Genomic DNA, 21615 nt, shown 5'->3' with positions numbered 1-21615 from the left:
AGTGCCAAGTATGCAAGAAAGATTTCAATTACCATAAAAATACTACAAATTTAAAAGGTAATAATAGTAATAGTTATAATATTAACTAAATTATAAAAAAATAAAAACGCTACGTCATAGATTAGGTTTTTTCTTCTATGTAGTAACAAAATTTGAGGTTTTTATTTTAATTATAGCCTGTATTTGATGTTCGCTTAAATATCCTTTTTTTAAAACAAATATCATGATTACACTGCAATAAAAAATTGTGTTGACACACGAATATTTTTAAATTACTTTTAAAATAGTTTTAAATTGTTAGATTTTAATTTTTTTTTTTAATTTATAAAAAATGCTTATTCAAAACTACTTGTAAAACGTATGTATACTGTGTTATAAAACTAATAACTTATTAACTAGATAAAGATAATATCTGTTTACAGATATCTTAACTATATGATATCATAAGGTATAAGTTATAACTATAATTCATAAAACTAATAATTTATACTGATTTTTGTTGTATAATGTATATAGATAATAGATATATTATTATTTTTTATAATATATATTATTTTATTTTTATAATAGTATTATAATTTTTCAATTGATTACATTTTTTTGAATTTCAAATTTAATTACTATTACTTTGTTTTAAGAGTTTTAAATTCCAATTTAGTTATTCTGCTTGCATTTATTTTTGTTTTATCTAAAGAACATTTGAAGAGAAGACATCCTGCACACCTTAATCCTGTTATAGAAACTGAGAAACAAATAGATTCAGATGTATTATCGGCCGGTCCTTCAACTAGTTCTAATTTACAATCAGAACATTCAGGTTCTAATACGAGTTCACAGCAGCCCTGTACTTCACCTATACCTAAACGTTCTCGCCAGTTAAAATTATTTGGTTCAGCTAGAGCTAATGAATTATCCGAAGTAGAAAAAAGTTCAATAGACAAAAGTCTAATAAAAATGATTTCTGTTGATTATCAACCACTTTCATTAGTTGATAATATTGGATTTTTGGAGTATTCAAAAAAATTACAGCCTTTGTATAACCCGCTAGTAGGAAAACGTTAACTATGAAATTATTACCGGATGAATATAATAAGATAGCTACCATTCTTAAATCTATGTTAAGAAGTATCAAAAATGTTTCAATTACGACTGATATGTGGACATCGGATAGCAATAGGGCTTATTTAACAGTTACGTGTCACTTTATATATAATGATCGTTTATATTCGCCTGTTTTAGCAACAAGAGAAATTATTAAAATACATACTGGTGCAAACATAGCTACTTCAATTTCAGATATTTTAATTGAGTGGGGTATTTTAGACAAAATAGTAACAATAGTTTCAGATAACGGGGCGAATATAAAAAATGCGATAAATGAACACCTTCATAAATATCACCATCCATGTGTTGCGCATACATTAAATTTAATTGTTAATGATGCAATTACTTCAAATGAAGAGTTACTTAACGTGCTAAAAAAATGCCGAGCGTTGGTTGGGCATTTTAAACATAGCGTTTCCGCGTCTACAAAATTAAAAGAAATACAAAACCAAATGAATGTTCCCGAATTAAAAGTCAAACAAGACGTTAGTACTAGATGGAATTCTAGTTTGATAATGTTGGAAAGACTTATACAAATTAAAGCACCGTTATCTGCCGCAATAACATTTCTTCCGCATGCTCCAAATTTCTTAACCGCGTTAGAATGGGAATTAATATCTGACTGTCTTCCGTTATTAAAACCTTTTGAAATAATGACTGTTGAGTTATCTGGAGAACATTATCCAACACTATCCATAGTTATTCCTTTGATACGAGGACTTCAGTATACATTGAGAAACAAAACTACTACAACAGCAGCCGGTACTTTACTTAAAAAAACAGCAATCGATGTTTTAGCTAGGCGTTTAGGGATATTAGAATCCAATAAAATAGTAGCAAAAGCTACATTTTTAGATCCAAGATTTAAAAAGACAGGATTTGGGTTAGTGGATAATGCAAATAATACGGAGAAATGGATAACAGATGAAATTAATTCTATAATGAGAAATACTCAACAGAACGAAACATCTAATATGCCTATCAACAGAGAACCTAATTTATTATGGGAACACTTTGATAGTAAAGTTTCCCAAATTAGAACAACCTTATCAACGGGAATCTCGGCTTCTCTCTTAATACGGCAATATTTAGAAATGCCCTATTTAAATCGAACAAAAAACCCTTTAGACTTTTGGAAACAACACAAAAATACATTTCCTGAACTTTATTCGCTCCAATTAAAATATTTATGTGTTCCCGCGACTTCTGTTCCGTCAGAACGCGTGTTTTCAAAAACGGGACAAATAACGAACGACCGTCGGAACAGACTTCACCCCAAAAATTTAGATTATATTGTATTTTTAAATAGTAATGTAAATTTAAATTTATAAATTAACAGTTTTAATTAACATTTTTTTTTCTCAATGCAAGATTCAGTTTCCAAATTATTATTAATATATTGATTTTATATAAGTATTAATATTATTTAGTTATTAATATTGTATCAGTTTGAAATATTTTATGTTATGGTATTTATTTTATATTTTATAATTAAATACTTAAATTAAATATTTGTTCTTTTATATTTTGTATTCTTTGCCTAGATACATGTTACAGATAATTCACTAAAAAAGTAGTTGGTAGGTTAGTAAATATGGGTTATATGTATATAGTTGGCACTTGGTACTATTAATTTAGGCTTTAGTATTATACTATTATTATTATTATTATTCGATTATTTTATTATAAATGATTTAAAATAATAATATACCTGCCACTAAATCAGTAGCACTAACTAATAGTTCAATTAGTTAGTAACTATAATCATTCGAATAATAAAATAATCTTATAGATTTTCTGCCCAAATTAAGGAATTTATAATTTATTTTTATAGATAAAAACAATTATAATATATAGGTAAATACACTTCAACTGAGTATTACCTAATTGTATTATTATTTATTGATATAGGTATTAGCCATTAGGTACACTAAACACTATACCAATGAGTAATGAGTAATGACTATTGACTATATTTATAAAACCAATTAATAAAAGTATAAAGTAGTCAGTACTATTATACGGGTAGTGACTAGTGAGATAAAAAAGCATTCGATTATTATATCATTCGAGTGAAAAATTCATTCGAATGATTTATTCGATTATAAAATGTATCGATTACTAATCATTCGATTATTCCCATCACTAGTTAATATCCTGTCACTAACAATTATTAACTATTGAATTTGCTTATTATACTAATTATTGTATAGATTGTAAATTATATTAAATAATAAAAAAAAAAAGTACGGACTGAAAATTAAATTCTAATTGTACCATCAACTATTCAGTAAAAAAAAAGACGGAAATTAGGTTATCACTGTTGAATCTGCTGTACAGTAGGTGTCGAGTAAGTCACTGAAATGCATATATCAAATTTTATTTTATTCATAAATCATTTCATACAAAAAATGATTCTGAGTGAAATAGGTCTGTTATATACTAAGTATATTTCATATTTTTTCTTTTTTATATATATATATATACATAATATAGCTATAACAATAATATAATTTACTATTAACAATAGTACAATAAGATAGGTTGAATTAGTGTGTGAAAATTTCAAGTATCTACAATAATTTGTTATTAAATTATAACTGAATAAAAAAAATTATTTTTACTGGTTTTAGATTTTGAGTAGAGCAATTTTATCATAATGATCATTTTTTATAAACATTAAAATTGTTTCTTTGTTGTTGAAAACAAATGTCTATTATTAACATTTCAAAAATATTTTTACTCTTTTTAAACAATTTATTTTCAATTTTTTATCATTTAAATTAAATGCAAATGGAATGTGATCTAGACCTTATGAACACCTCCTGGCTCCTTGCTAGTATTACATACAAATAAATAGGTGTATATAGTTTTTAAACTACTGTGTTATTAATTTGATGTAAATGTATATTAACCAAAACTTGTTTAAACTAGTACAACAAGTAATATTTTAAGTGTGTGCTCCATTTATTAATCATAAGAATAAACTTATAATTAATTTGCATATGTTGAAATATATACTAAACAGTGATGATTTTTGGAATACGATAATGAAATTGAGAATTCTTCAGTTCTACTGCCATAGTATATTAAGTTTATTACATTATATACCATAATTTCTTATTATTTTTATAATAGATACAGTTTAAATATTTTCTGAAGATTGTTCGTAAAACCAGAGGTTGTTTAAATAATCAAAATGTTTGGTAAAGAATTACATTAAAAACTCTTCAATATCGATTCTGTAAAATTACTTATACTATTGGTCACTTTAAAGGCATATAATTAGACAAAGTGACATGCTTACAATATTTAAAAGACTAAGGTATATTACCGGTCATTAATCAATAGACATTTATATGTCTATAACCTGTTTTATGTAATAACATTGATCAATTATTAGAATGTTTGAACAATAGTAAAAAAAAAAAAGAAATTCTAATGAGTTTTAAAAAGATAACAATATTGCATTTATCAATTTGCAAAGACAATGACTTTAATGGCTATTGTAATAGTCACTTTTCATTGAGAATAATGTAAATAGTTTTGTTCTGAGTAAATTGACTAAATTAATTATTAAATTATAGCTATTGAGACTGGAAATTAAATATCATTAAGGTTAGTTAAATTTACTTGTATGTTATATTTATGATAAGGTACTATATGTCTATATAGGACTATTAGCATTAGACTATAGTCATTTCATTTCAACTTAATACATATGAAATAACTCAATAGTCATTTTTCTAAATAAATTATAATAAAATAAATAAAACAATTTTTATCTTCATAGTACACAAATTTTATTATTGAATAATGTTATAAATTTAATATTTCACAAGGTAATAAATAGTTTGATATGAAAACTATGAAGGAAATTCAGTGATTGGCAATTTAATATTTTTCTATAAAAATTAATTTTATGGGGATTTTGATAATACTTCAATTTTTATAATGCATATATGAGAATGAAAAAAATGTAGATTAAATGTGTATTCAAAATTTATTTCTATACTATTTAATGACCGTACTTCTGGAATTCCCATTCTCTATTATCAAGTGGGCATACTTGACGAGTTTTTAACCAACGAGATATGCAGTGAAAATGAAAAGCATGATTACACACACCCCATGCAACTGTACATTCTTCACTAGTTGCTGATGCTTGGTTGGCTTGACATTCAATACATAAGTCCATGATGTGATTACGACAAATGGCACAATTGTCTACAACAATGTCCCAAGCCCATAAAGCAACAGCATTCCATTTCTTTACTTCGAATCTTTTTTTTTCTCCGCGGCTACTGGTACTTGATGATGGAGCTTCAACATCTTCTTCATCAACTTCCATATTTCTTATAAATAATAAATGTATAATTATTTTAATATTTGTTAAAAATACAATTTACTAAACAGTAAAAAAATAATAAATTTAAAATTCTATAAAATTGTATGTACACAAAAATTATCATTGTAAACTATACGTTTTTCTATCAATAAACCTTATTAATTTAACCATATTTTGTATATAATCGTTAATTTGAAATAGTTGGGTTGTTTACATTAAAATATATGTGAAAATTTTCTTAAAATATAAAAAACAAATATCCAATAAAATTGAAGAAATTGCCTGTTCCTAGTTAATGACTATAATGGAAAAAAATAAAAAATTTGAAAAACATTCTTTGACCCAATCACTGTTCTTAGTAGAAACACAGTATAATCTTTTTTTTCTATTTTCAATAAATATTAACAATAAAGGTATACTCAAAATATTGATTGGATTATGAACCTATTTCTTTAATAAAATTAGAAAAATCACTTATGTTGTAGACATGTAAAACTCTTATAGATTCTATTCTAGCCTAAGGTATGAAGCTTGCATAATATTAACCTAATGATCAACACTAAATGTTAAAAAATTAATTGGGTAATGTATATGTGATGCTGCATTATACAAAGTTAATTATTGAAATAATAATTTATAATCAAACCATAAAAAAAAAATTTACATTTACATGATTTTCTTTTCCAAATAAGAAAAGAATACCTTTGTGCATGCACACAGAACTCTGTAACACAGATCCCATATCCATGAAAGATTTTATTCACGATTGGTCACTATCATTGACAACACTAAAGTAATGATCCACCATTATCGTCACAAATGTATATCTTCAAGTGTTTTAAACAACAGTTCCCTTCTTATTTAGAGTAATATAGTTATAAGGAAACAACAACCTATCTAATACAAGACATTCTTTGTCGAGAAAAAAATGTATCCTCTCATATCAGTTTAAAAATTCGAAAGATATAATAATCTTTGGTAATGGAACAACAATTACCTCTTCCAAAGTAATTAGATAAACTAATGTTTAACCAAAATAAAAATAAATATAAATAAAATGTTTGTACTTCAGAATAAAATTGTAAAGTTGACTTGAATAACATTAAAAAAATTAAGTTTTAACTTACCTTCAGTTTCTAAAATTTGAAAATAATTCTATTATACTCCAATATTATGTTTTATAAACGATGTATTTAATAAAATCATAAGACTATAAGAGGTAAGACTTCGACTTTCGAGTTAGAATAAAATGTCACTATTTCAGGTGTCCAGGACTCGCGAGTCGCGAACCAGCCAATCAGGAAATGAGGAAACAAAAAATATTATTTTGTGAGTACAATGAATGATGATAATGCGAAATAAGAAACAACTAAAAAGAAAAAGTTCCAATAACTGAATATAACCTTAAAAAATAAATTGTTAATATTTATTCACATTATAATAATAATGAACAAATACAAATTAATAATATAAATAAATATAAAATCAGTTTTTATAAGCATTAAACTGTTGACAATTTCAATTTTCAATGTAAAACAGGTAGTACATTAATAAATTATTTTCAAGAAAATTAAATTTTTTCTATTTAAAAATTAAAACTAAGGTAAATTATAATAACTATATTATGTTCCATGAAAATATATTTATCATTTTTCAAGTAAATTCAAGTTGATAAATATAATAATATCATAGTATTTTATGATAATAAACATAATGTTTAAATAATCATTTATTTCCAAGTACTTTCCACACAAAAACAGTTAAATCTAAATATTCAAAATACAGTTTTTAGTGTTTTTATATTTTAAGTTAAATCATGTTTGTATTGTTTTTAAAAGAGAATAGTATTATTATTGGGATAATAATCATGTTTATTTTGTGGTTAGTTCTTTTCAAAAGAATTGCTGGTTTCTTTGAGGTAGGTATATCGTACATTAATCAATTCTTAATTAAGTTATTTTTGTTACGTAAAATATAATTACATCATACTGATATATATTTTTGTTATTTTAGAAATGTATTTCAATGTATTCATCACACAAATTTAAGTTACCAGAAATAAATGTTTTATTTCACTCATTGACTAGTGGAGTCTTTTGTTTTATCAGTGTCCCAATATGTTTTTCAACATTTAAACCTTCTTCGTCATCAAATGCATCCTTAATGTACTGGTTACTGGATTCATTTCGTCATATGATGGATCGTTGTGCAATTACAGAATCTGTGGATCCATCAAGAAATTTTAAGTTTATCATTCTCTATTCATGTTTATTACACAGTGTATATACATCATTTACAAACAATTTAGATGAGCGACCATTATTAAGCACTTTAAAGAAAGGAGCTGTACTTAGTTTTTTTGCTTCAACATACTGTTTTGGGTAATTGCAATTACTAATTTTAGTGCCTTAGTAAGATTATACTCTGAGGAATTTTAACATTGATTTTTAGGTTTTAATCAAACTGATCTAATACTACTAGTATTTAAAATTGTACAGCTGTATGGAAGCAGGTTTTGTATTCCTTGGGCTGTCTAATTTATCGCTTGGAACATTAGAAGCTGCAAGACTCTTGAAAGTTTGTCATAGCAAAACAAATAGTATGGTAATTAAAATAGTAAGCTTTGGACAGTTTGTTGTACATTGTGTTATTTGGTAAGTAGAAACTAAATAACTTATTTAACAATTAATGAGTTTATAAGATTTTTCCTTTTACTTACTTATTAGTTATTTGTTATTTTTAAACAGGATAACAATTTACTTATTCCTGGTGCCATTTATTGTGTTATCGTCGGTCGAAGTGCTAATGATGAATAATGATAATCGGCTACCATTATCAATTATGTTATTCAGTCTTCTAATATTTTACTTAATTGAACTAAAAGATAGTGTATGTTTCATCAGATAGTATCTCTAATAAGATATATGTACATAAATATATTTTTAATTAAATTAAACTTGTTTGTTATAGCCATTAAACATGTCAACAACCAGTGGAAATGGTATTTTTAGACTATTTGAATCTCCTAAAAGCTCGTAAGAACTATAATTATAATGAATATAAATTTAATCATTTAATATTATATCATATTTCTGTTTAATATAAATGTGTGTAATTATCAACTTTTATAGGTTATTAGCTGCAAACAACAGTAATAAAAAGAATCAAAATAAACAGAAATCAAAAGAAAATGTATTAATGTTGTACCAAACTACTAAATGTAACTAAATTTATGTTTTGTTTATTTAGTTATACATGTTTCATGATTGATTTTAGGTTATTCAATTAATTAGATTTTAAATCATTTTTTTTTTTTATATTATAATTTAATGTTTAAATAATTATAATGAAATAACATTATATACTCATTTAAATTATATATTTTATTACAATATAGGTGTTATGGCTGTAAAAAAAAAAGTTAAAAAAATCCGACAAGATAAACTATCTACAGCTGAAATTAAACATGAGCCCATTGAGGTGATTGAAATATTTGATGATTAAAATATGGCTAGTAACTGTAATAAGCTATACTTATTTATACTGTATTTTTTGTAAATTTGTAAAAAATTAATAATATAAAATATTACTAAGTTTTCTTACTGATATAATTTTAATTTTTTATAAATTAAATGATTAATTTTATTTGATATTTTTATGTATTGTAATTTGTAAGCTAATTAAGCAGCAAAATATTTTAATAAAAAAAATAATAAAAGATAATATTTAGAGACTTATTACAGTACATTGTATATACTACATACTAACAAACAATAAATTTATAATATTGTTTTAGATTATAATGTGTTTCAATTACTTTCATTTTTGTTGTATTCCTTATTATTTTATTTAAGATTTTTCTATTGATCAAAATATAAGAGATTACTAAGTAATCTTATTATAACACTAATAACAATATTATTGTAGAAAATTAAGAATTTGATGTTATTAACATTCATATAACATGAAGGAATTTAGTGTATAATATATAATATATTATTTAATGATAAAATGTTTACAAGTACATGAAATTTTATAATTAACCAAGAAGTTATCCACTACTTCAGTACTAAATTGTCAAGTAAATTGATAATATTATTTAAATTAAATGTTAAAGATAGTGATCCGTTATATGCAGTGTCCTGTTAGGATTTACCATTTATTTATCAAAATTCACAGGAATAAATATTTCATGTTTAAATTTGTTTTGATTTTTTGGTAAAAAAGTTTTAAAAAAATATTTTTTTTTTCATAAAAATTGAAGATAGCCATTTTGTAGAATTCATTATTGAAGTTTTCTGAAAATATTAATGTTTCAACAATTTAATTTCATTAATTCTAGTAAATCTATAAACCTTGAAGTCAATCAACATATCTTTTTAGACTATGATTGGACTTTTTTTTAATTTTGTGTAAATTACCAGTATGAGTAAATATTAGGTTAGGTTAGGAATCAACTAAAAAAAGTAAAAATCACAGATATATAAAATACATTTATTTGAATTGAATCAATCATCAACAACTATTTATTTTTTTAAATTAAAATCAAACCACAGTCACGGATTAAAATAGTAAACACAGAATAATCTAATTATAAATATATATATATATATTATATAAATAATTAATAATGTAAAATCATAAATAATGGTAAAGAATATTAATAATAAATAAATGGCGGGAGTTTTTATCATCCATAAGACTGATAATGCTCCTTATAAGTTATAACTTGTATACCTGTCCTATTCTGCTGCACTGCTGCAGTGCTGTATTCTATATTAAATAAAATCAACGTTAAAAAAAATGTAATTTTCAATTATTCTTTATTTTTTTTTTACATTAATTTCATAATTTTGTTTGTTTTAAAATTACTCATTTCCTATAATCATTAATCATAAGTTACCAGTCAATATGAAAAGAACTCATAGTGAAGTTCAGAAGGTACCTATGGCTTAAAAATTCCATAAAAATATTAATTATTATACTCATTTAAGTGGTGCTCTTTTTCAGACCCAGCCAGGTGGTTCCAAGCAAATAAAAATCACCTCTCTATTTTCACGCATACCTCCAGAGTCATCCAAAACTATCACACAATATAACCAAACTGTGCCTTGTACTACTACTAATTCCAAATCTTTTTCAAGTCCGCTATCCAGTCCAGATGTTATACCATCATCCCCGGTATTGAGGAATAACAAAGCTTCTAAATCTAAAAAATGTATAAATCGTGCATTAATTTACGACATTAAACACAAAGACAAATGGACCATTTCAAACACAGATACTGTTTCAAATTTTCCTAAAGAAAATCTAGGTTCAACTACAAAAAACACAGAAAAACCTGACTATGACATTATTGACAATAATGATGTGGATAGTCAGTCATATTCATTTGATACAGTATCAATAGAAAGCTCAAATACTGAATTTAGTACAGACTTCTTCTTGGACTGGTTAGTAAATAATTCTTTGAAACCTTAAATAAAAATATACAATATACACTTGCAGTGGCACTGATGTCAGTTTTAAATGGTATTGTATAATACCATATACCATATAAAATCTTAGATAGTAGGAAATAACTAGGTAGTGACTTTGTCTACTAAAATACAAAATAAGTTTAATGTACTTTTATTCAAATATCTGTAACCTTAAACTTATATACTTATATTCTATGGACTACTATCACAGACCCATTCACTTAAATTAGGTATTACATCTGCAATACTTTTACATAGTGGTCGGTGCCACTGTACACTTGTAACATAATATTTTATATTTAAAAAAATATATTCTAGTGATATAAATTTAATTGAACCCCATCGATGCATTGTAAAAAAATTTGAAAAAGATTTTGGAAAAATTTGCTTGACTTTGACTTCCTGTAAAAGTTATGAAGAAGATGTATGTTATCTCAGTGGTACTTGGTAAATCTTTATTATTTTATTACTTCTCAAGTATTAATTGTATATACTTTCTTGATACTTATTAAGTCTCGTGTATGATTAAATGTGTGTATAGGCTTCATAGTTTATTTGAAGTAGGAGATATAGTAACTGTAATGGCGAAAAAAGTCAACGATCACTGGTCAGTAAATAATGATCATGGTTTTGTTACCAGACACTCGGACTTTTTGGTGTCTGGGACAACAATTGTTGGATCATTATTTTGTTCGCGGCGTTCGATTCTTGCAGATATATATAAAGGACTCGACTGTTCCTCTGCTGTTATGGTTATTGGAACACTTATCCACCAATTACTTCAAACGGTAAATTAATTATTAAATTATTAAGTCTTTTATTTTATAAAATTCACTGTTCATAGGTTTTAAAAAGAAAGCAGTTTAGTCAAAAAGACATCAAAACTGTAATAGATGAAATGATTAATAGTCCAGGTTTCGTGCATACCCTATATGAATCTGATATGAGTTTTGAAACTACTAAAAAAGAGCTTATGGATTTTATACCAAAAATTCAAACCTTTGTTAAAACTTATTTGGTTGGTAATCAAATGTAAGTTATACTTGAATGATATTCATCAATATTGATATTAATATCATTATCTTGTAAAATATATCTCCAATTAAATGGCTAGGGATTTAAACAAATTCAATTTTATGAAATATTTTTTTATACTATTGTTTTAAAACTTGACTTTTTTTTATAAATTTTGATTCCATAATGCATTTTAATAATCAACAATTATATTAGAAGAAAAGAAAAAAATACTTGGCAAGGCGAAATATTATCGATTGAAGATATAGAAGATAACTTATGGGTACCAGCATTTGGTATTAAAGGTAAAGTTGATATTACTGTACAAGCTAATTATGATGGTACAACCAAAATAATGCCTATTGAGTTGAAAACTGGCCGAGCTTCTGGAAGTGAGGAGCATCGTGGTCAAGTGTTATTGTATATAATAATGATGAAGGAATTGGGTATGAATGTAGATTCAGGCTTATTATTATATCTCAGGTAAATTTATATAGTAAGTTATCACTTTATAATTAATTAATTATCAATACATATTTTATGGTTGCAGAGAAAATGTATTGACTCAAGTCAATGTTAGTCATAGAGAAAAACGAGATTTGATAATGCTGAGGAATCGACTTGTTCACTACTTGAACACAAATAAAATGATTTCAGATCCTATTGATGACTATATTCCAACATTGCCTGAACCCATAAACCATCACAGTGCATGCTCAAAATGTCCTTATTTAACAGCATGTAGTGCTGTTTTGAGGTAAAATTACATTTTTTTTCATTTAATTATTTATATTATTATTTACTATATTATTTTTTATTTTGTTGTTTACATATTTATAAAAAAAAACTAAAATTATAGCAAAGAAGGTTTTGAAAAATTAGATCTTCATAATCCATTAAAAAGATTAGGGCCTCAAGCTATTAGTCATTTAAAATCTGAACATATTAATTATGTAATGCAGTGGACTGCTTTTTTACTGTTGGAGAATTCAATTGAAAACACTGGAGATAATTTATGTGCTAAATCTAGTGATTTATGGACTTTGTCATTTCTTGAGCGGTTAGTGATAATATATTGTATTTATTCTTATGTTGGAGATGTATTAAGCTAATTTATATTTTTTCAGTGAGAAACGTGGAAACTGTATTAGTTTGTTAAAAATTAAAAATGTGGTAAAAGAACAGAGTAACCGATATTATTTAAATACAATGGAAAAATCAGACAAGTCTGATAAAATCAAATTTACTAATTTCTCTGTTAATAATTATATAGTTGTCAGTACTAGACGGCGAAATGCAGTTGCTACTGGTTTTATTTCAGCCATAACTGAAACATCAATTGATGTTTTATTAGATAGGTAAAATAAAATAAATAAACAAAATTATTAATTTTATATTAAACAAAATTAATTTTCTTTTCAGAGATTTATCCAAACTAGGATCTAGTGAATTCCATATAGATAAATATGAGTCACAATCAATCATACCTTTTAATTTTTCTAGTTTAGCACTTTTATTGGAACCTAGTGAAAATTCAGCTCAATTGAGAAAATTTATTATTGATAAAGAAATACCTTCATTCTTATCATCAGATAATCACTTAAATTCATTCATTAAAAGCTCAGGATTAACTTTAAATTTAAATTCATCACAAAAGTCTGCTATTATTAAAACATTGACTGCAGATAACTATGCACTCATTAAAGGTATGCCTGGAACTGGTAAAACATCAACTGTGGTTGCTCTTATTCAGCTACTTGTACTGATGGGTCGGTCAGTGTTGGTTACTTCTCACACTCATTCAGCTGTTGATAACTTATTGTTGTTATTACATAAAAATAAAATTGATTTTTTGAGATTGGGTTCAAAGACACGTATTCATCCAGACTTGTGGGGAAAATGTGATGAAGTAGTCTCTCAACGTTGTGACACCCCTGAAAAATTATCAAAACTATACAATCAAGTGGTATTGTGCTGCTCTTCAAATTATCTTTTTGTGTTTAATGTTTAATAAGAACAAAAAATGTTATGATAGAATATTGTTGGTGTGACATGCCTTGGATGTGGACACGCATTACTTAAAAAACGTAAATTTGACGTATGCATTGTAGATGAAGCTACCCAAGTGGTACAGTCATCAATTATTGCAGCTCTTCATTCGTCCAAGATGTTTGTTTTAGTTGGTGATCCACAACAACTACCACCTTTAATAAAAAATAAAAAAGCAAAGTAATATTTAAATCTAATACTGTCAGTTAAAATAGAAAAAATATAAATCATAGTAATTTAACTATTTCAGAGAATTAGGTATGGATGTTAGTATGTTTGAAAGATTAGATAGGCCATCTGTTACTTCTATACTTCATGTACAGTATCGAATGAATGGTCCTATAGCAGAACTTGCCAACAAATATACTTATAATGGAAGTTTACAGTGTGCCAATAATATTGTAAAATATGCAACCCTAAAACTTAATAAAATAAAAGTAAGCTTATATTTTTTAACATTTTTTTTATTTTGAAAATAAATTAATACACTTTAATTTTAGGTTGATAATGAATGGTGTAAAGATATTGTATCATCAGATTTAAATAAGTCTGTTTTACTCTTAGATACAGGAACTGTCAATAGTAGTTCAGCAGACACAAATTTAATAGAAATTAATGTTATCAGAAAAATTGTTTTGCTTTTAATTCAAGTAAATTAAAATATTTAAATGTTTTTTTTTTATGTATTGATTTTGTTTTTGTGTTACTAGGGTGGACTTTTAGCTAAATCAATTGGTGTCATTGCCCCTTATAGAGCCCAAGTAGCACTCTTAAAAAATGAGATGGGTTCTATGCATTCAGAAATTGAAGTCAATACAGTAGATCAATATCAGGGACGTGATAAAGAAGTTATAATTTACTCATGTACAAAAAATACTGTTGCCAAAGTAATGTAATTAATTTTTTTTTTTTATTGTACACTTTATTAATTTTTATCAATTATATTTATTAAGGATATAGGTATATTGAATGATAAAAGAAGAATAACTGTTGCTATAACAAGAGCAAAGCATAAGCTAATAATGATTGGTGATGTAACCACAATGAAAAATTATGAAACTTTCAATAGCTTGTTCAGCCATATTACTAATATTATAAAACTACCTCAAATGTGAAGTTTACATAAATGAAGCTAAAATTTTAATTTATTTATACATTTTATTATGGTAGCTGTCAGCTGATAACCTCTACAAAAACATGAAACTATGATGTAATATTATATTCTATGATTTATAGAAAGATCTCTTGAAATAACTTTTTAGATGTACATTTTAATGTTTAAAGAAAACTCACAGATTTTTTACAATAAAATAATATTTTAATTTTTAAGCAACACAATTTATGATTTCAGTCTATTTAATACTCCATTAATCATCAAGTATTCTAATCTTAATAAATATTGTATAGTATGGTATTCAATGATGCAATGACACATACATTATGTTTTTGTGTATCTAAAACTATTAAAATTTAGTAGATCACGTGATATATAGATGTCATTGATTAGAGGAGGCACTTGTTATTAATCAACACTGGCCTACATGTGTAAATACTATAAATGTTTATCAATCAAGTTAATCAAATCGCAAACAGCATGCCTGTAAGTAATGCTAATTGTATACATATTGTGTATATTGCATGTGTCCATGTAAACCTTGGATTATTCAATTTATCAAACTCTTTTCCTGACATTTACGTTGTATATTGAATGTCCATAGTTGTTATTTTTTATTTATAAAAAAGATGTACAATAAAACATGCACTCAATATATTTGGGCCAATTCAGGTTGGTTTGAAAAGTCTGATACATGATTGATAATACATAATACTGACTAATTATAATAATTTGCACTTTGCTCACGTTTGACTGACAAAAAATTACACGTGATGGACATATGGTGGGATTTTATGCACGTTAGCTAATATAGCTACCTAGTTCCTACATAATATATCACTCTCAGTGCATTATACACATAATCAGGTAAAACTGGTATAAGTTTTGGCAAAATAATATAGGTAGTATAATAAAATATAAATACGCGTTTATTTCTTTGTCAATTGTCTAATTATTTTTCATTAAATATCGTTGCATACAAATGTTTTACCATGTATCCAAAACTATACGATGAGTTTCTACTCTCAAACCAAGTTTTTTTCAAAAAAAAAAATTAGTTTATTTGCATTTAGGTGTACCTAGATATCTCGCTCGATTATACCACGAATAAAGTATTTAATTTCATACGTTTGACTCGTTTGAGTATTTATTTACGTTTATGATTTCCTCATTTAACATTTTGATCTAAAAAGATACATGTACACTTATTTAAGTCCTATATAATTTATTAAATATCATTAATTTACTATTTAACGACTACGCGGAGACTATAACCTATGATGCAACTTAATTATATTAAATATTCTGATATTTTATCTAACTGTAGTATTATACTTGTCTTATTTTGTACGACTGCTGAAAAATTAGTACGGTCATTAAAGATCAGGGTTTCTTCAAAGGTGGGCAAGTTAATGAAAATAATTAACTCAAGTTAAGTTAAGTTAAGAGGATACAAGATCGATAAGTTAAAAGTTAACAAATTATAAATTTAACGCGATAGGTTACAAGTTATTAATATGAAGAAAAACATTAACTTAACTCAGTTTAAAAAAAAATAATCTATTTTTTTTAATTACTATGTAAATCACATAAAGAGTGGATGTGTCTTTCTAGTTTATTATTTATAAATTATAAAAAACAATTTTATTGAACTTTTATCATAAACTAACGTACAACTGATATACCTACCCTTTTACTTTACTAATACTTATTAATTTAAAACTATATATACACAATTATGTTATCAAGAAAAAGAACATGTTTGTGTTATTATAGTATTGGATTATTTTTATTTTATACTAATAAAGTAATATTTACGTATAAACGAAAAATTTTAAAATGTTTTTAACTTGATTGATTTTTTTTTTATATTAACTGAGAAAAGCTAAGTTATTTCAACTGTAAATTAAACTAGTTAAGCTCATAAGTTGATTATAAAATAAATTTACTATAGTTAAGTTAAAAAGTTAAAAAAAAATTAACTTTTTAACTAGTTAATGCCCACCCATATAGGCGTGCGCACAGGGGGTTCCGGGTGTGTCTGGGGACCCCCGTCCCCCGACATGTAATTGGGACCCTAAAATTTAAGTCTTATAGCATATAATTTATGGGTCCGTATTTTAACTAATGTTACTAAAATAAAAATGGTATTTTTTCTAAAATATGTCGTAAAAAAAAATTATGTTTCGGGATAAAAAAAATAATACAACGTAAAATATTTTAAATTTGCGTGATAAAACTTATTATGATTATAAGTTATAACAGCTAGATATTATTGTCTACAAAAGTAAAAATAATAAATAAATATTGCAATTATCTTGAAAAAAGATTTTAGATCCAACTATCTAATGAAATATTATATTACTTGGTACTAATAATACCACTGATTAATATGTGATATAATGTAAGTAATATTTATTCATGCATTATAATTTACTAAAATATGTACATGTTTTGCTAAGAGAGGGCCCAAATTAAGAAAATGGCCTGAGAAAATTGTAGGCACCCCTGAAATTCAGGTCATCTGTGCACGCCTATATGTGTCCACCTTTGGGTTTCTTAAACTATAAAAAAAAAACAATCATACATTTTAGAGTATAAACACGTTAGTTAAGTAAGTACTGTATGGTTTATTGGTATTTTAAGGAAGTAGGTATATAGGTATACCTATTAAGAAGACGTTATACCCGCATCCGCATGTGTTGTCTCTGTCTTACTAATGTAGATCATAGCAAATTTTCGTTCAGCAGAACTTATTTTGTGATGTTAGCTTTAATATTAGAGTCAATTTATTTAGTCAATTATCGAACTTAAAGGTAATAATGTTATCTAGGACATCTCATAGGCTTTTATTGGTATTTTAATTTTAAAGCGAGTTACGAACATTTTAAAGTTTTAATATTTTACATAACCATAACTCACTTAAAAATTAATTTATCAATAAAATATTATATAATATAACGTTATATAAAGATAATATTCTTACCTTTAAATTTGATAATAGGTAAATTTACTCTAATATTAAAGCTAACATCACAAAATAAGTTCTGCTGAACGAAAATTTGCTATGATCTACATTAGTAAGACAGAGACAACACATGCGGATGCGGGTATAACGTCCTCTTAATAGGTATACCTATATACCTACTTCCTTAAAATACCAATAAACCATACAGTACTTACTTAACTAACGTGTTTATACTCTAAAATGTATGATTGTTTTTTTTTTTATAGTTTAAGAAACCCAAAGGTGGACACATATAGGCGTGCACAGATGACTCTTATCAACATGGTTATTATAATGGAGTTTAGTTTATACAAAGGTTTATCGTCTATGTATATTGTATATTTTTATATTTACCTCATACCCAGCTATATGGTATACTTATATACGAAAACCTATATATATATATATATTTATATGTGTGCTAACCGTATCATTTTGTAAATTTTTTCCATAACATATAATTAATTATTAGATTTACGAGTACAAAACAAAACATCATTGTAAAAACATTAGCATTTTCGTTCCACTCAGATTCTAAAAAAAAATTTCGTCGATGACATTTAGGGGGTGGAGGGGATCCGGACCCCATAGACCCCCTCTGGCTACGTCCCTGAGCACGCGAATGATCTAAAAAAATTATGTATTATCAGCTATGGTTTCATTATATTATGACCTACTGCAACTGCAACGTTCAGTTTATTATCATGTGTGCCCGCAGTTTTATCATGACTCATGATGGAAAATTTTAAAACTGAAATCAGAAATGAATTAATGCTGTACAACGAATATTCGTAGATATGTAATTTTAAGAAAAAATAGTAATAAGTACTATAAGATGGTAATGTTCACAAAATATAACAAAAATGTCTAGGGAAAATGAAGACGAATAATAATACATCATAATTTATAATACGTTACGCATGTTGACCGGGCGGATGTGGTGTTGACTTACAGTTTCGTACTATATAGTTTTATGTAATCACTAATCAGTAACCTCATTTGATGGGCATACTGTGCTTTCATACTAATTTTTTGAAAAACACCTTTGACCCACCAAAAATAAAACAAATGTCCATAAGTATTTTAAATCTGGTCTTGATTATTTGGTAGATATATATGTTTCTTTTTTTTTTAAATACATTTTTGTTGTGATTTGAGTGTCCGTCATTGGACAATATTAAGAGTAATGAGCATATACAAGAAAAGAATATATGTATGTAACTAACAACTTCTAAGTATCAAGTAAAATTAATTACCAAAATATCAGGAACGTAAATATCTGAACCGTATAAATGTGGACCATATACAATTCTACGGTCCTAATAAAGTGATATGTACAATCCGGGTTTATACGGTCCAGATTTATAAATCCCCGGTTTATATACGCATGTAGGCATTATATTTAATAAGCTATATTATAATAAAAATATTGACTATGATAAAAAAACATAATTAAGCTATGACAATTGACGAGTATTAATGTAAATTTTATTTAAAATGTTATAGTAAATTAAATATTTTATCAGTTTTGTACACCAGAGCTTGCGCTAACATGCAGTTGTGCAAAAAATGTGTAGTTCTTATTTAAATGTTATGCAGTTCATAAAAAATAATATGTTTTGAATTTTTAATAATTAATTATATATGTCTATGAGCTTATAACATAAGTATCATTTGACATTATTTTGTTTACCGAATTTTTAGGAATTATGATTGAAACATTGATCATTAACCTATGAATATCAAGAGATTAACTTCACGGTCTTTAAGATAAACCATGGTCATCAGTTCATCACCATTGTGTTATGCCGTCAAATATTGTGATTGTGCATTTGTGCTCAAATTAACCATCGCCAAATGGAAAATAGTGATAGTTAAAGGAATTTTGTTGTTTAAACCGTAAATATTTATACATTATGATTTATGATTTATGATATATAATATATGTTTATATTTCTGATAATATGTGCTATTTATTATACGCGAGCGTCAAATTTTTTTCCTTCATTAAAACAAACAGGGTGTGCACTCTGCAGCTCTAATATTTCTTTAGCGCAAGCTCTACAGTACATGAGTAAACTAACTAACAAAATAATTAAATTTTCGGGATACTTTTTTGCTAACCTAGTAACCTCCACGTGGTGTCTCTTGGGTAACGCTAATGAACTGAACTTTATTCAACTTGAATTTTCCCATGATAAATAAATAAAATGCCGGGATCCAAAATATTTTACTGACAAAATAAAAACGATTAACGGAACGCAAATCATATAGGTACTCAATACATCGGAACTCAATTCAATAATTCATACTGTTTTTGAAATTTGGGACTCAAACTTAAAGTTGTTCACGGTTTCAATATTATACTATAACGTTAAATTTAATTTTTAATTAATATAAATTTAATACTAAAGATAATAAATTAATAATTTATAAAAATGTATGTATCATGATTTAATCAATAATGAATAATACAATAAATTCTATGTTGTATTTGATTGTTTTATAAGAGCTTTTTATACATATAAGCATGCATTTCATTAGTTTTTAAGGTGATCAAAAAAACAAAAATAGCTTAATGATATAAATTGTAATATTGTATAGTTAATACATTCGAATATCCAATGTCATATTCATAAATAAATAAATATAAATACAAATATTAAATTAAATTGTTTATATTAAATGTAAGGTATTTTTGTCGTAGGGTATGCGGTCTACCGCACACTTGTCGTCTACCTGCAGTCTACCACGTATGTTTCTATACGCATACCAGTTACCACGTAGGTAAACAATTTCAATAAGTTCTCTTTCCTTTAAAAAATTATGGTATTTTTTTCCGATTGAGCAATTGCATAAAAATGTTTAGCTAAAATAATGCTTAAAGTGTTTTAACTGTAGAAAAATGTATTTCGTATTACAGCACAAACTAAACAGTAACTGATTATCTCATATATTGTTAGGTCTGGGTTATATTATAATATTAATTAAATTATTATTATAGAAGTTACACCGAGATGAAATAGATAAATTAATGAATTAGGTGAATTCTAATCACCGTCGAATCATTGGGAATGACCACCATATAATATATTTATATAGATGTGTGGCAGATGACAGGTGTGCGGTAGACCGTTACTACAAGAATACCAAATGTTAAAATGTAATAGTTAAACATTTTTATTCAGTTATTTATTTTTTAATTCTCAACAAAATAAAACAAAAACGATCTTTAAGGAATCAACTAAATCCAATTAGCTATCAGAAACCCCCTTTAAGTTAGAGATTTAACTATATTGAAGCATTTTTACTGTTTCAAAAAGTGATCAACAGACGGACAAAAAATAAAATTAAAATAAATGTATATCCTTGTATAATTGACACATTCATCGCTCCGTTCGGAATCCAAAATAAGAAACATAATAATTATATCCACTAAATTATATACATATGTTCAAAATATTATTTAAATAATATATTATATTGAATTTATTGGAAT

At 25.8% G+C, this 21615-nt stretch overlaps 4 protein-coding genes across 5 annotated transcripts; 3 read left to right on the top strand and 1 right to left on the bottom strand.

Moving 5' to 3' along the window:
• The first annotated feature begins 1064 nt into the window (after nt 1–1064).
• LOC132921860 (E3 SUMO-protein ligase ZBED1-like) lies at nt 1065–2665 on the top strand. Its single transcript, XM_060985096.1, has 2 exons — nt 1065–2124; nt 2649–2665. The coding sequence occupies exons 1-2, from the start codon at nt 1065–1067 to the stop codon at nt 2663–2665; spliced, it is 1077 nt and encodes a 358-aa protein (XP_060841079.1).
• Nucleotides 2666–4882: 2217 nt separating this feature from the next.
• On the bottom strand, nt 4883–6812 carry LOC132922159 (RING-box protein 1A). Its single transcript, XM_060985515.1, has 2 exons — nt 6580–6812; nt 4883–5459 (listed from the first exon to the last, which is right to left on the bottom strand). Exon 2 carries the CDS (start codon nt 5453–5455, stop codon nt 5123–5125), a length of 333 nt encoding a protein of 110 aa, XP_060841498.1. The 5' UTR covers nt 5456–5459; nt 6580–6812; the 3' UTR covers nt 4883–5122.
• A 365-nt stretch (nt 6813–7177) lies between these two features.
• Nucleotides 7178–9255, top strand: LOC132920430 (uncharacterized). The gene is made up of 7 exons (XM_060982826.1): nt 7178–7370; nt 7466–7833; nt 7951–8106; nt 8200–8341; nt 8423–8487; nt 8584–8672; nt 8850–9255. Exons 1-7 carry the CDS (start codon nt 7269–7271, stop codon nt 8954–8956), a joined length of 1029 nt encoding a protein of 342 aa, XP_060838809.1. The 5' UTR covers nt 7178–7268; the 3' UTR covers nt 8957–9255.
• A 917-nt stretch (nt 9256–10172) lies between these two features.
• Nucleotides 10173–15333, top strand: LOC132921426 (DNA replication ATP-dependent helicase/nuclease DNA2). Of its 2 annotated transcripts, none has more exons than XM_060984450.1 (15): nt 10173–10393; nt 10463–10905; nt 11251–11379; nt 11474–11720; nt 11777–11964; nt 12166–12429; nt 12497–12703; nt 12806–13006; nt 13074–13304; nt 13369–13912; nt 13982–14175; nt 14246–14432; nt 14496–14645; nt 14706–14882; nt 14949–15333. In XM_060984450.1, exons 1-15 carry the CDS (start codon nt 10364–10366, stop codon nt 15108–15110), a joined length of 3354 nt encoding a protein of 1117 aa, XP_060840433.1. In that variant the 5' UTR covers nt 10173–10363; the 3' UTR covers nt 15111–15333. The 2 variants fall into 2 exon arrangements, with proteins under 2 accessions (XP_060840433.1, XP_060840432.1); XM_060984449.1 differs by having other exon boundaries at nt 10174–10393; nt 12163–12429.
• Nucleotides 15334–21615: the final 6282 nt, after the last annotated feature.

Source organism: Rhopalosiphum padi, chromosome 2, assembly GCF_020882245.1.
Source record: "Rhopalosiphum padi isolate XX-2018 chromosome 2, ASM2088224v1, whole genome shotgun sequence".
Classification (NCBI taxonomy): Eukaryota; Metazoa; Arthropoda; class Insecta; order Hemiptera; family Aphididae; genus Rhopalosiphum; species Rhopalosiphum padi.
Note: the sequence above shows the minus strand (reverse complement) of the source record. Positions and strands in the feature narration are given on the sequence as shown.

Excerpts from the sequence above, each read along its gene's own strand:
- LOC132921860 (XM_060985096.1), top strand. The coding sequence starts at position 1,065 with ATGAAATTATTACCGGATGAATATAATAAGATAGCTACCATTCTTAAA.
- LOC132922159 (XM_060985515.1), bottom strand. The coding sequence starts at position 5,455 with ATGGAAGTTGATGAAGAAGATGTTGAAGCTCCATCATCAAGTACCAGT.
- LOC132920430 (XM_060982826.1), top strand. The coding sequence starts at position 7,269 with ATGTTTGTATTGTTTTTAAAAGAGAATAGTATTATTATTGGGATAATA. Across the intron at positions 7,371-7,465 it reads GAATTGCTGGTTTCTTTGAG|AAATGTATTTCAATGTATTC; the intron begins GTAGGTATATCG and ends TTGTTATTTTAG. Across the intron at positions 8,107-8,199 it reads GTTGTACATTGTGTTATTTG|GATAACAATTTACTTATTCC; the intron begins GTAAGTAGAAAC and ends ATTTTTAAACAG.
- LOC132921426 (XM_060984449.1), top strand. The coding sequence starts at position 10,364 with ATGAAAAGAACTCATAGTGAAGTTCAGAAG. Across the intron at positions 13,305-13,368 it reads ATTGATGTTTTATTAGATAG|AGATTTATCCAAACTAGGAT; the intron begins GTAAAATAAAAT and ends TTTTCTTTTCAG. Across the intron at positions 14,433-14,495 it reads TAAAACTTAATAAAATAAAA|GTTGATAATGAATGGTGTAA; the intron begins GTAAGCTTATAT and ends CTTTAATTTTAG.